This window comes from Oncorhynchus kisutch, linkage group LG5 (assembly GCF_002021735.2).
Source record: "Oncorhynchus kisutch isolate 150728-3 linkage group LG5, Okis_V2, whole genome shotgun sequence".
NCBI lineage: Eukaryota > Metazoa > Chordata > Actinopteri > Salmoniformes > Salmonidae > Oncorhynchus > Oncorhynchus kisutch.
The window spans coordinates 68139767-68153833 of NC_034178.2; the positions used below are offsets into that span (position 1 = coordinate 68139767).

General features: G+C 44.0%; 1 protein-coding gene across 3 annotated transcripts in view; it reads right to left on the minus strand.

Moving 5' to 3' along the window:
- Positions 1 to 5688, minus strand: part of LOC109891453 (integrin alpha-7) — an 80234-nt gene extending 74546 nt beyond the window's left edge. For all 3 annotated transcript variants that reach the window (XM_031825715.1, XM_031825714.1, XM_031825716.1), the window contains exon 1: positions 4944 to 5688. In XM_031825715.1, the coding sequence (XP_031681575.1) occupies positions 4944 to 5155 (212 nt within the window). In that variant the 5' untranslated portion in view covers positions 5156 to 5688. The remainder of the gene's footprint in view (positions 1 to 4943) is intronic.
- Positions 5689 to 14067: the final 8379 nt, after the last annotated feature.

Consider the following 14067-nt stretch of genomic DNA (forward strand, 5'->3'; position numbering starts at 1 on the left):
GAAGAGTAGGATAACAAAAATACTCAGTTGACTCAAAACCTACTGTATGTCTTGGCTTCCAGTTGACCAGGAGACGACAATACAGGGATAATAGACATCTACCAGGGGACTCATATAGAACTTATAGCATGATGTGTGACCTGCATTACAGAGGACAGTGACTGTTCTCCTCCCAATCACACAGACAGCAGAGGAGAAAGCCCTCATGTAAACCATGAGACCAACATAGGAGGCGGCAGGTAGCCTAGTGGTTAGAGCGTTGGTCCAGTAACTGAAAGGTTGCTAGATTGAATCACGAGGTGACAAGGTACAAATCTGTCGTTCTGCCCCTGAACAAGACAGTTAACCCACTGTTCCTAGGCCGTCATTGTAAAATAAGAATTTGTTCTTAACTGAATACCAAGTTAAATAGTGGTGAAGTAAAAAAAAATATATAGATAAAGTATTATAAGCTACTGGATGACATCATTCTAAAGCCAATGGTACCTAATGTAAATAGACAATATTGCTAAAACCTCACCACACAGATAATACCAAAGCATCTGTCTTAGGCAGTGCTCACCTACTTCTTAGGACATCATTTTCACATTTACGTATACACAAAAAGCAAGATGGCCGATCAGACCTACTGAGGCAATTTGGCCAATGGAGAGGTCTTTTCCATCAAGCAAAGAGCTATTACAGGATCCCCCTCTCATACCAGTATAAACAGACACATAACACCAGCAGCAGCCCCTACACACATGCCTAGACCAATGGCTGCTGAGGGGAGAAGGGCTCATAATAATGGCTGGAACGGAGCGAATGGAATGGCATCAGGCACATGGGAACCATGTATTTGATACCATTCCACCGGTTCCACTCCAGCCATAACCCCGAGCCCGTCCTCCCCAATTAAGGTGCTACCAATCTCCTGTGGACTAGACCATCTATGTGTACACAAGCATGTAAACACACACGCCAGACCATCTCATCCACTTGACTAGCAGGACAAGGTGTGTGTGTGTGTGTGTGTGTGTGTGTGTGTGTGTGTGTGTGTGTGTGTGTGTGTGTGTGTGTGTGTGTGTGTGTGTGTGTGTGTGTGTGTGTGTGTGTGTGTGTGTGTGTGTGTGTGTGTGTGTGTGTGTAGACTGCATGCAGTATAGACCTAGATTAATATTTTATATTCTAGTAGGCATGCCAACGACATCAGAAAATGTAAAGGTTACAAGTCACTGGATCTATAATAGAATATAAAATAATTTGACAGTATTGACAATGAAGAGTGACAAAGCAAAACTATATCCAGTTTAAGACTGTTGAGTGTCAAGATACTCTGGACTGGAGCCTGGCTAAGAACACAATGCACTATACCCACTGAAACCCAAACCTGTCTGTAACACAAAAACTCAATGAGTCAATAGCATCTAATTACGAAGCTTCAAGCTTGAGGCTAATCATGTTTGGCACCTCTTCTGATGAAAGGTTCCATACAACAGACACTTCTTTCAACTCAAATACCAGTTCTGGTTGTAGTCAAAGTTCTGTACAGGATTGGTTCTCAACTGGTTTTTCCTCAGGACACAAATTGAACCAGGTTGTCTCAGTCCCGATCCAATATTTTGCATCACGAAAAAAATAATAGTCAAAATACAATCGGGAAAACTCTATTTGTAGCAATTATGTGACAAGAGAACAACATTTTTTCACGTCTTTCATTGTCAATAATAACGTTTATCCCATATGAAGAATGTTAATAAACTCACCTGTCTTGAGACTAAAGAAATACCAAAGTAGTACTCCTAATAGCTCCATATTGAAAATACTGTGATTGAAAAAAACATTTTCAGAGATAATTATTATTATTTATTCTTTAAATGTCATCTATAATCATGTCTACACACTTTCTACTTGTTTTAAAGTCATTTGAGTTCAGACTGGAGTATTTCTGCATACATTATTATTATTATTTTTACTTAGACACCCACGACTCACTCAAAACCTCCCTCGACCCAAATGTTGGTCGCGACCCACCAGTTGAGAATCGCTGCTGTAAAGGATCTTATGCCTTGGTAACATGGTAACATGTGCACCTACTTTCAAAGAAGGTTTACCTAAAAGTATGTTTCCGGGGATTAATCAAATACCTCAAAATGATACTGTTCAGTGAGAGAAAACAAGAGCGAGGTGAGCACATGGTGATCTCAGGGTGAGCACATGGTGATCTCAGGGTGAGCACATGGTGATCTCGGGGTGAGCACATGGTGATCTCAGGGTGAGCACATGGTGATCTCGGGGTGAGCACATCGTGATGGCACAGTTACTGGCATCAACAGGGTTGCTTCCTAATCTTAGCTACTGGCACCAGGTTTGCTAGCTCATAACATTCAAGGAAGATTCACAGCATATCAGCTCTCCATGAAATAATGGTTAACATAAGGTCCAGGAAAGAGATGCTATTGGCCAATACGTGGCGGTGCCGGCCAGTGGGGACGACACTCGATGACCGAAGCCTGCCAGGATCCTGGCTTCCCGCCACTGTCTGTGAGTGCTGACGTTTGGCTGAAGTTATCCCTCTAACGGTCCTCATAGCGTGCTGGCCGACAGGTCGACTCCACGAAGAGTAAAATAAGCGTCCGGCTGCTAAATACGGACCTGCTAAACAGGACCTATAGTAAATTAACACTGACTTCAACACGTACAAGAGTACCAAGCCTCTTGTTCAGAGTCAGCTCTACTGATAGAAGAGCAACACCTACAAATGGACTTCTTGTCTGTATATTTTAATGTGGACAGGTTCTAGTAAATGAACAGTGACTACAAACACAAGACTGTTTAGATTGACAGAGAGAACAGAAAACACTGGTGGGAAAAAAGGCCACTCAAACAGTTTGCAGGATACAATAATAACAACCAGCAAGGAATTGGAATGATTGATCAGCTCTTGCAAATAAATGGGAAGAATACTGGAGGTATAACATGATTAACTATACTGAACACCAATTGCAAGTAATTCATGTAATGAATGACTCATTTTAAAGACTGCTTCATTCTATGTCTGTGCTACTGCAGAACAGAGACATAAGACTACTTCCTTCCTTTGCAGAAAGACACTGTGAGACACGTAAACATTTCAGGCAGAGCTGACTCAGAGCTGACTCAGAGCTGACTCCGTGCTGACTCAGAGCTGACTCAGTGCTGACTCCGTGCTGACTCAGAGCAGACTCAGAGCAGACTCAGAGCTGACTCCGTGCTGACTCAGAGCTGACTCAGAGCAGACTCAGAGCAGACTCAGAGCTGACTCCGTGCTGACTCAGAGCAGACTCAGAGCAGACTCAGAGCAGACTCAGAGCTGACTCAGAGCTGACTCCGTGCTGACTCCGTGCTGACTCAGAGCAGACTCAGAGCTGACTCCGTGCTGACTCCGTGCTGACTCAGAGCTGACTCAGAGCTGACTCAGAGCTGACTCCGTGCTGACTCAGAGCTGACTCAGAGCTGACTCCGTGCTGACTCAGAGCGGACTCAGAGCTGACTCCGTGCTGACTCAGTGCTGACTCCGTGCTGACTCAGAGCTGACTCCGTGCTGACTCAGAGCTGACTCAGAGCTGACTCAGAGCTGACTCCGTGCTGACTCAGAGCTGGCGGATGTGCTGCTGTCTTATAGTGTTCCAGGGACACCAATAACAACCTCCTGCCACACACACAATCCACTACTCCTCCTGCCACACACACAATCCACTACTACTCCCACCAAACACACACAATCCCACAATCCACTACTCCTCCCGCCAAACACACACAATCCCACAATCCATTACTCCTCCTGCCACACACACAATCCACTACTCCTCCTGCCACACACACAATCCAATCCTCCTCCCACCAAACACACACAATCCCACAATCCACTACTCCTCCCACCACACACACCATCATAAACTACTGCAGCATGTCTGTCCACTGCTAAACTGCATTAGTAAAACCACTCTCTCTCGACTCCAGATCTACGTTCTGTACAAGCATGCACGCACGCACACACACACATGCATACACACACACACACGTGCATGCACCCACACACAAACACAAACACACACCACCCCTACACTACCGCTGCATATCTGTCCTGAACTGCAATAGTAAAATGTGAGTCAAATCCATCCACTCTCTCTCTCTCTCCCTCTCTCTCTCCCTCCCTCCTTCCCTCTCCTCCCTCTCTCTCTCCCTCCCTCCTTCCCTCTCCTCCCTCTCTCTCTCTCCCCTCTCTCTCTGTCCCTCTCCCTCTCTCCCTTTCTCACTCCCTCTTTCAATCTCTCCCACTCTACCTCTTTCTGTATCTCCCCCCCATCTCTCTCTCGCTCCCTCTCTCTCTCGCTCCCTCTTTCCCTCTGTCCCTCTCTCCCTCTCTCCCTCTCCTCCTGATCTATCTGCTGATTCAGCTATACAGTCAGTCTCACCCTGCACCCCATCCAACTCACTGTAAATCACATGGCAGTGGGACCATTAAATTAGCTACAGGGTGCCCTCTCTGCATGCACACACACACACACACACACACACACACGCACACGCACACGCACACGCACACACACACACACACACACACACACACACACACACACACACACACACACACACGCACACGCACACGCACACACACACACACACACATACATACACACACACACACACGCACACACACACACAACCATAATGAAACTAGTGCTCCCAGTGCAGTGCTCCTAAATACATCATCATGGATTAAATGTTATCAATACCTGAATGACTGAATCGAAGGACTGCATGATACATGATACATGATCAGTGCAATGTAGAAATGCTGACTAGAGTAACTGTTTCAACTCCACTCAATCAGTATGGTCCACTGTTAGTGCCCCCCCGTACCCATAAAATCACACACAGATAGAGACACATGCTACGCAGCCAGCCAGCCACTGACTTACCAACTGTGTGGTTCTGGTGTGAGTTGCTGGTGAAGCGCTAAAGAGAATCCAAAAAAGCTGCCGGTCTCCCCCTCCTTGGTCAGAGTCATACTAGTATCCAGGTTGAACCCTGCAACAGTCAGGAAATAGACGGAGAGAAGGAGAGAATGGAGGAGGAGACACCGGCGCTGTGAAAGAGAGACCGAGATTCCATGTCTCAGATGTGGTGCCATAGTCCTGGAGAATGAGCAGGTTCCTCAGCAGAGCAGGTTCCTCAGCAGAGCGGGTTCCTCAGCAGAGCAGGTTCCTCAGCAGAGCAGGTTCCTCAGCAGAGCAGGTTCCTCAGCAGAGCAGGTTCCTCAGCAGAGCGGGTTCCTCAGCAGAACAGGTCCCTCAGCAGAGCAGGTTCCTCAGCAGAGCAGGTTCCTCAGCAGAGCAGGTTCCTCAGCAGAGTGGGTCCCTCTCAGCAGAACAGAGCAGAGCAGCCCCTGTTCTGTTACAGATTAACAAAGAGTTCTATATTCCCTGTGTTTTAATTTAATGCTGAGTGGATGAAGAAAAAGGATAAGTGCTGCTTGACTCTCCTCTTCTGGCTCGGTTGATATTTCCCTTGTTTCCTTTTCTCACTCTCTTTCTGTTCTCTCCTCCTACGTCTTCTGCTGTCAGTCTGCAGGAGCAGCCTGAGAAAATGTGGCTGCGTGAGCCAGCTTGTGTGTGAGAGAGTGTGTGTGAGAGAGTGTGTGTGGTGTGCAGTGTGTATACCTCCCCCTCCTCTGCTGTGTGACTGAGAGAGACAGAGGACAAGTGCCTTGAATAGCCCGCTCACTCCTCCCCCCTCCTCTACTCATTCAATCTCTCTCTCTTTCTGCCCTTTCTCTTTCTCTCTCTCTCTCTCTCTCTCTCTCTCTCTCTCTCTCTCTCTCTCTCAGCTGACATCAACACTCAAGGGACTGCTGCCAAAATACCAGGCAAGGTTGTCAAGATACTTGGACCCAATTGAATCAGAAAATAATGAAAAGAAAGCAGCCATTTTTTTTTATCTGTTAAACTCACAGTGTCCAAAAGGAATCCATCCCCTTCAGTAAATGGAACAGGTGCTTGGATATCTGAAAAGAAGACAAGAGGAACATGGTCAATAGTTCTGGCAGGAGAACACGGTTGATCAATAACATGGTGAACTTAAGCTATTCTTCTTTTCTTCTTCTCTGAACAAAGAAAAAGAAAACATGAAATGTTGAATCCTTTAATTAAACTTCCAGTAATCCAACATTTTTAAAAACAATGGAAAAATGACATTTCTAAAATATTGAAATTGAAGATAGCTGTTAGCTGCTGGAGTAACAGGGTGATCAATAATGCTCTAAGGATTATTTTTCTTTCAGAGAACCTGTATGGAATCTGGGCTGGAGTCCAATAACTTGCAGTGATCTGGAATGAACCTCCCAGACAATGGAACACGGTAATGTGCACAGTGACCCAGGAAACCTAAGGACAAACCTTTGAGGGGATCAAACAGAGAGTGACAGAAGTATATGTGCTGTGGCAGGAAAATGTGACCAGAGTTCGGAGTAACATAATTGAGAAAATTGAAGACATTGAGTAGAGTACATCAAAGCAAAAATATCTAATCTGAGTAGAGTAGAGTAAATTACCATAGGCTTGTTTTTTTCTTTAAATCTAAATTACTGTTGAACACCAGACTAATAAACTCCCTTGACATAAAACGTATTCGTCATATTTTAACAGACAACAACACTAGACTGTGACGCAATGTGACTTCCTATAGCCTGGCTAAAAGCTACCGTCTTAGATTACACTGTGCCCACCCATGCTCTGCCACACCAAAGTCCCATGTCTCGTCAGTCATGCCCTCGCAGCACTGTCCACATTGTGGAAACTTTGTACCAGCCCGGTCACAGCTGTTCTGGACCAGCTGATTCCTGTCCTCCTGTCACTGTGTTTCTATACATCTGAGTCCCATATTACACCCTATTGTCAACATGGGGCAGTACATTTGGTCAAATTTAGTGCACTATGTAGGGAATAGGGTGCAATTTGGGACGGAGCCTACAGCTGTCTTGAGGTTACGTATACTCCCTCTGAGGCTAGTTAGTCACCTTCTTCTGATACCTTCTCACACCTTTGGCTTTACACAAACACCCACGTGAAATACTGGGTTTAAGAATTGTTCATATTTATCGTAAAAACTGTATTGGATGTCGACAACAATCGGCTAAGTGAGAAAGCGTGCCCATGTCAAAACGAACCCATGTAAAAAAAGGGGGAAATCTTCATAAGTATTATTTTTTTTTAAATCAAGATCTATAATTTCCTCAGCTGAATATGAACTGCATGTATGTGTCATAGACTACAGTGGTAAATGTAATACTCACTGATGATTCACTGGGTGTTCTGGATCAGTCATAGACTACAGTGGTAAATGTAATACTCACTGATGATTCACTGGGTGTTCTGGATCAGTCATAGACTACAGTGGTAAATGTAATACTCACTGATGATTCACTGGGTGTTCTGGATCAGTCATAGACTACAGTGGTAAATGTAATACTCACTGATGATTCACTGGGTGTTCTGGATCAGTCATAGACTACAGTGGTAAATGTAATACTCACTGATGATTCACTGGGTGTTCTGGATCAGTCATAGATGTTTACCCTCACTCAGCTTTCAGCCCTGAGATCATCGTTCTCATGTGAACTGCTTGGCATCACAGAGGAACTCCCACATAGCAGAATAAAGCAAGCCAAGCATGGGGGTCCTAGCCTGCACAAAACGAGCAGCTGGCTGGCTATGGTAGCTACATGGCTTGGCTGCTGCTCTTGTTGCCCTCTTCTGCCCTGAGGTGGTGTAGGAGGGAAGTAAACAGACCTGTATGAGAGCATATCAAGGCTATGTCTACAGATAAAGTAGGTCGCCCTGTTACGCAGGTAGAAGGTAAAACGTTTTTCTTTATACACTTACATAGTTTAAACAGTAGCTATAGACTTACCGGGGCTGTATGTCTCTTCAATCCATACAGTATATCACACCATGATCTTATGTGCACTTAGATCAAACATTTTATGTACAGTTGAAGTCGGAAGTTTAAATACACTTAGGTTGGAGTCATTAAAACTCATTTTTCAACCACTCCACAAAATTCTTGTTAACAAACTATAGTTTTGGCAAGTCAGTTAGGACATCTACTTTGTGCGTGACACAAGTAATTTTTCCAACAATTGTTTACAGACAGATTATTTCACTTATAATTCACTGTATCACAATTCCAGTGGGTCAGAAGTTTACATACATTATGTTGACTGTGCCTTTAAACAGCTTGGAAAATTCCAGAAAATTATGTCATGGCTTTAGAAGCTTCTGATAGGCTAATTTACATAATTTGAGTCAATTGGAGGTGTACCTGTGGATGTATTTCAAGGCCTACCTTCAAACTCAGTGCCATCATGGGAAAATCAAAAGAAATCAGCCAAGACCTCAGAAAAAAATTGTAGACCTCCACAAGTCTGGGTCAAGTCTGGGTCATCCTTGGAAGCAATTTCCAAACGTCTGAAGGTACCACGTTCATCTGTGCAAACAATAGTACACAAGAATAAACACCATGGGACCACACAGCCATCATACTGCTCAGGAAGGAGACGCGTTCTGTCTCCTAGAGATGAACGTACTTTGGTGCGAAAAGTGCAAATTAATCCCAGAACAACAGCAAAGGACCTTGTGAAGATGCTGGAGGAAACAGGTACAAAAGTACCTATATTCACAGTAAAACGAGTCCTATATCGACATAACCTGAAAGGCCCCTCAGCAAGGAAGAAGCCACTGCTCCAAAACCGCCATAAACAAGCCAGACTATGGTTTGCAACTGCACATGGGGACAAAGATTGTATTTTTTGGAGAAATGTCCCCTGGTCTGATGAAACAAAAATAGAACTGTTTGGCCATAATGACCATCATTATGTTCGGAGGAAAAGGGGAGAGGCTTGCAAGCCGAAGAACACCATCCCAACCCGTGAAGCGCGGGGGTGGTAGCATCATGTTCTCGGGCTGCTTTGCTGCACTTCACAAAATAGATGGCATCATGAGGGGGAACATTATGTTAACATTATTATATTGAAGCAGCATCTCAAGACAACAGTCAGGAAGTTAAAGCTTGGTCGCAAATGGGTCTTCCAAATGGACAATGCATACAATGCATATTATTGATACCCAAGCATACTTTCAGTTGTGGCAAATGGCTTCAGGACAACAAAGTCAAGGTATTGGAGTGGCCATCAAAAAGCCCTGAGCTCAAATTTGAGGGCAAAACTGAAAAAGCGTGTGGGAGCAAGGAGGTCTACAAACCTGACTCAGTTACACCAGCTCTGTCAAGAAAAATGGGCCAAAATTCACCCGACTTATTGTGGGAAGCTTATGGAAGGCTACCTGAAATGTTTGACCCAAGTTGAACAATTTAAAGGCAATGCTACCAAATACTAATTGAGTGTATGTAAACTTCTGACCCCCTGGGAATGTGATGAAAGAAATAAAATCTTAAATAAATAATTATTTCTGCTATTATTCTGACATTTCACATTCTTAAAACAAAGTGGTGATGCTAACTGACCTAAAAAAAGGGATTAAAATGTCAGGAATTGTGAAAACTGAGTTTTAATGTATTTGGCTCCACACCCCTATCACTCCTACATATCATGGAAATAACTGTGCTGTAGTTCATGTAGGGAGTGTATTGTCTCTGAGGAAAAGAGGGTTCCAACCCAAAACAGAGGCCCCATCTACGATCACATTCCTGCACCCACATAGTGCTTCTCTGGACCACTGAGACAGTTGTAGCCATAATACCTCCATCTATTTATGTTGCCAAGTTATAGGCCTGAGCTCCAAAATGCAGCAGTGACACACCTTAGGAATTATAAACGCAATTCACTATGAGTGATGAGAGGGTGTTTCAGACATAATTACGTACTATACTGTGGCTGTATTTATTTATTTATTTTCGCAACGGGAGAGTTCAACCAATGACGTCATTGGTTGATTAAGCCTGTTGTCTGATCTAAAAATGAATGGAATCGTATTTCTGTAGCAATTATTGTGGCCTTTGTGCTTCACCGACATCCACAATCATTCACCTATCTGCCAGGGCATTGCAGGATATCTAAGTTTCCCTGGCGTTGAAAAGACTACAGCCCAACGGGAGCCCTAAATCCTTCTTCCCACTTTTCAAAATGGGGGCGGTGCTAGTTTTGTTACGCCCTGACCTTAGAGAGCCTTTTTATTTCTCTATTTGGTTAGGTCAGGGTGTGATTTGGGTGGGCATTCTAGTTTTTCTATTTCTTTGTTGGCCGGGTATGGTTCCCAATCAGAGGCAGCTGTCTCTGATTGGGGATCATACTTAGGCAGCCTTTTTTTTCCACCTTTAGTTGTGGGATCTTGTTTGTGTGTAGTTGCGTTCTAGCCTCAGTGCCTCTCATGAGGAGCAAAACTGGTTAAATCTATTGATGACGATGGTGGAGAGTAAAAGGAATGACTTTGGCTTTATGACTCATAATCTTGAAGTAACTATACCTTTGTGTTGTCGCTAGCCAGCTAAAGTCTGAGGTTTGTCAAAGGTTTTTTGATACGTTTAAGACTTCTGGAACTATAACCATTTTAAATGTTCATAAAAGCTTCATAGGCTTGAATGGTACGTATTTGCATTTGCCATTTGCTCTTACACCGTTTATGCAATATACATCTAACCAACATTGACAGACTGACTCAATGTAGATTGCTTGTCAAAAGATTGTTGATGCTGTTAGTACTTTTTTGAATGATAACAGTTTTAAATTTGCATTAAAGCTATGCAGACTTCAACGGCAAAATGTGGATTCACCACTGCTCTTGATCCGTTTCAGCTACAAACATCTACCCAATGTTGACATGTGCCAACTGACTCAACTTAGATGGCTTCAACAATAGTTTTTTGCTGCCATTCCTACTTCATAAACTAGACATCTTGTTGTATCCCCATTCATTTCAATGACAGAATACAGGCTTCACATTCAAAAAACCAAAATCACTGCCACAAGACGTTCCTGAATGTTCAAAACTAAAATATATTGAGAGCTTAAACACACATTCTATGGATTATTCTATGATGATATAGAACTCACTCTAGCCTACAATACAAACCCACTTTAATAACTCCACACCTACAGTATAAACCACCCCAAAATAAGTAACTTCAACAAACAAAGCCTATGGAAACCCTACTACTACCATTACTCTACTGCCATTACTACTAGTACTATAACTATTTCACAAACATAAATACTGTACTTCAAGACTAACAAGCACACCATATTTCCTTCAATAAATGTCCTTTTCTAGTTATTATTTATCTGTTATTACAGAAAACATGAAGAAACCAATCTGGGAGTCCTGGCATCAAGACATTGGCCTAGTGTTTCCTTTCAGCTGTCCAATGTGTGTAAATAAACCACATGTAGTGTCAATGCCTTTTAAATAAAATATACAGTATTCCATTATCCCTGTTCTGGGCATATCGATTTACATAGCTCATACTGTATATAAAATCAGTAATGGACAAAAACTCCATCCTTTTAAAAGGTCCCGAACAGTCATTGTGTTTCCATGTAAAATAGCCTTTTGAGTGACTAAATTATCTGACAGAATATATTGGGGATAGAAATGCTATAAAATCTCTGAAGGCTAACTACCAAGAAGATTGAAAAGACAGGTTACATTCATGAGCTCGCCTTGACTGACAGCTCTTTGAAATGCCTATGTCAAGCAACTTGGATGCAGTGTTGCAGTAACATAATCAAAAGCAAATCTGGTAATACACAAAGCGACTCAAACAACATTAAAATTGCATCAATAAATGTCATTTAAAAAAAATAATTATACATCTCCTTTTTGGAATGTCTCTTGTTAAACTCTTATTAAACTTCACTGACGGATGTGTTGACAACTGCATCAGAGTTTTGAACAACACTTTCCCTCCTTTTGTTCAATGCTGGCTGAAAATCTAGCTAGTCATTAACTAGCCAACACCAGACAGATGAAAGGGGGAAACATGTAAATATCTTTGCCATAGATGAATAGTGTAACCTTTGAGTCATATATGCTGACACCCTACAGTCAAAGTTTGTCACCAGTAGAGTAGCTATCTAGCTAAATAAACCCTTCCCCTCTGCAAACATACCTTGTCCGATGTTGGTTACAAGACGGTACTTATTTAAATTAGGTAAGAGAATATCATGTTACCATTGGTGTATCCCCTTAATAATCCCGCCTCCTGAATCCAAGTGTTTGACATGGGGGAGGGGTCCAGTAACTTTCTTATTAAACTTTATCAATGTAGAAGAAACAATATCTTTCAATTTCATGAAAAACACGATTTTGTCTATTCGTGACTTTAAAAAAAGAATGGTAACCTTTCTTAATCTCCAAAAGATTCTAAGAAGGAAAACAATAAAGAGATGGAAGGAATTGCAAGTCAGTGGGCTTGAGAACATTTTGAAAATATCTTGGCAGCTTGGGCTCAGAGCCCAGAATGTGTGAACAAAGCACAGTAGGGGTGGTAGAGGATGAACAATAGTTGATAGCTGGCCGAGGTGTACACAGACTAGAGACTATAGAGCTATCAGTCAGATCTGCAGGGACACCCTGTGTGTGTGTGTGTGTGTGTGTGTGTGTGTGTGTGTGTGTGTGTGTGTGTGTGTGTGTGTGTGTGTGTGTGTGAGTGACACCGTCACCCAACAACCCAACACAAGAACTCATTAGCAGTCTAGGCCACACTCGCTTCAAGGAGAAAGCTTATTTTAGATGGTAGCCAGTACTTAAAGCCAGGGTCATTTCTTCCTGTTCCCCTCTTTATCCCTGTTCCCCTCTTTATCCCCACCTCTCCACCACTGCTGCTGCAGTCAGCAATATCACTGTATTGATTAATACTAATGGTTGAGACAGGAAATCGAAGGGGGAGGAGGTGGATCCTGTATATCAGAGATACTTGCAATCCCATGTGATCTCGAACTGTTCAAATCCCTCTTGTTGGCAGAGAGAACATTTTGCGTTTTTTAAAGCACATTTCCTGTAATTCTAAACATTTTGGCACACATTATGTGCGTTCTTATGCCGTTCTGCCAGCCAGTTGCATCAAGAATGAAGGTAAGACCCAAGTACAGACTGTGTGAACTAACAATGTTTATTGTAACAACACGGGCAGGCAAGTGACCGGTCAAGGCAGGCAGGGGTCGGAGCAAAGGTACTGGATGGCAGGCAGGGGTCGGAGCAAAGGTACTGGATGGCAGGCAGGGGTCGGAGCAAAGGTACTGGATGGCAGGCAGGGGTCGGAGCAAAGGTACTGGATGGCAGGCAGGGGTCGGAGCAAAGGTACTGGATGGCAGGCAGGGGTCGGAGCAAAGGTACTGGATGGCAGGCAGGGGTCGGAGCAAAGGTACCGGATGGCAGGCAGGGGTAGGAGCAAAGGTACTGGATGGCAGGCAGGGGTCGGAGCAAAGGTACTGGATGGCAGGCAGGGGTAGGAGCAAAGGTACTGGATGGCAGGCAGGGGTCGGAGAAAAGGTACTGGATGGCAGGCAGGGGTCGGAGCAAAGGTACTGGATGGCAGGCAGGGGTCGGAGCAAAGGTACTAGATGGCAGGCAGGGGTAGGAGCAAAGGTACTGGATGGCAGGCAGGGGTAGGAGCAAAGGTACTGGATGGCAGGCAGGGGTCGGAGCAAAGGTACTGGATGGCAGGCAGGGGTAGGAGCAAAGGTACTGGATGGCAGGCAGGGGTCGGAGCAAAGGTACTGGATGGCAGGCAGGGGTAGGAGAAAAGGTACTGGATGGCAGGCAGGGGTAGGAGCAAAGGTACTGGATGGCAGGCAGGGGTCGGAGCAAAGGTACTGGATGGCAGGCAGGGGTCGGAGCAAAGGTACAGGATGGCAGACAGGCTCAGGGTCAAGCAGAGTGGTCAGGCAGGTGGGCTCAGAATCAGGAGGGCGGGAAAAGAGAAACTCGAAAAGGTAGGCTCTGAGACACAAAACACCGCTGGTAGACTTGAACAAACAAGACAAACTGGCACACACAGATAGAAAACACAGGTATAAATACCCAGGGGATA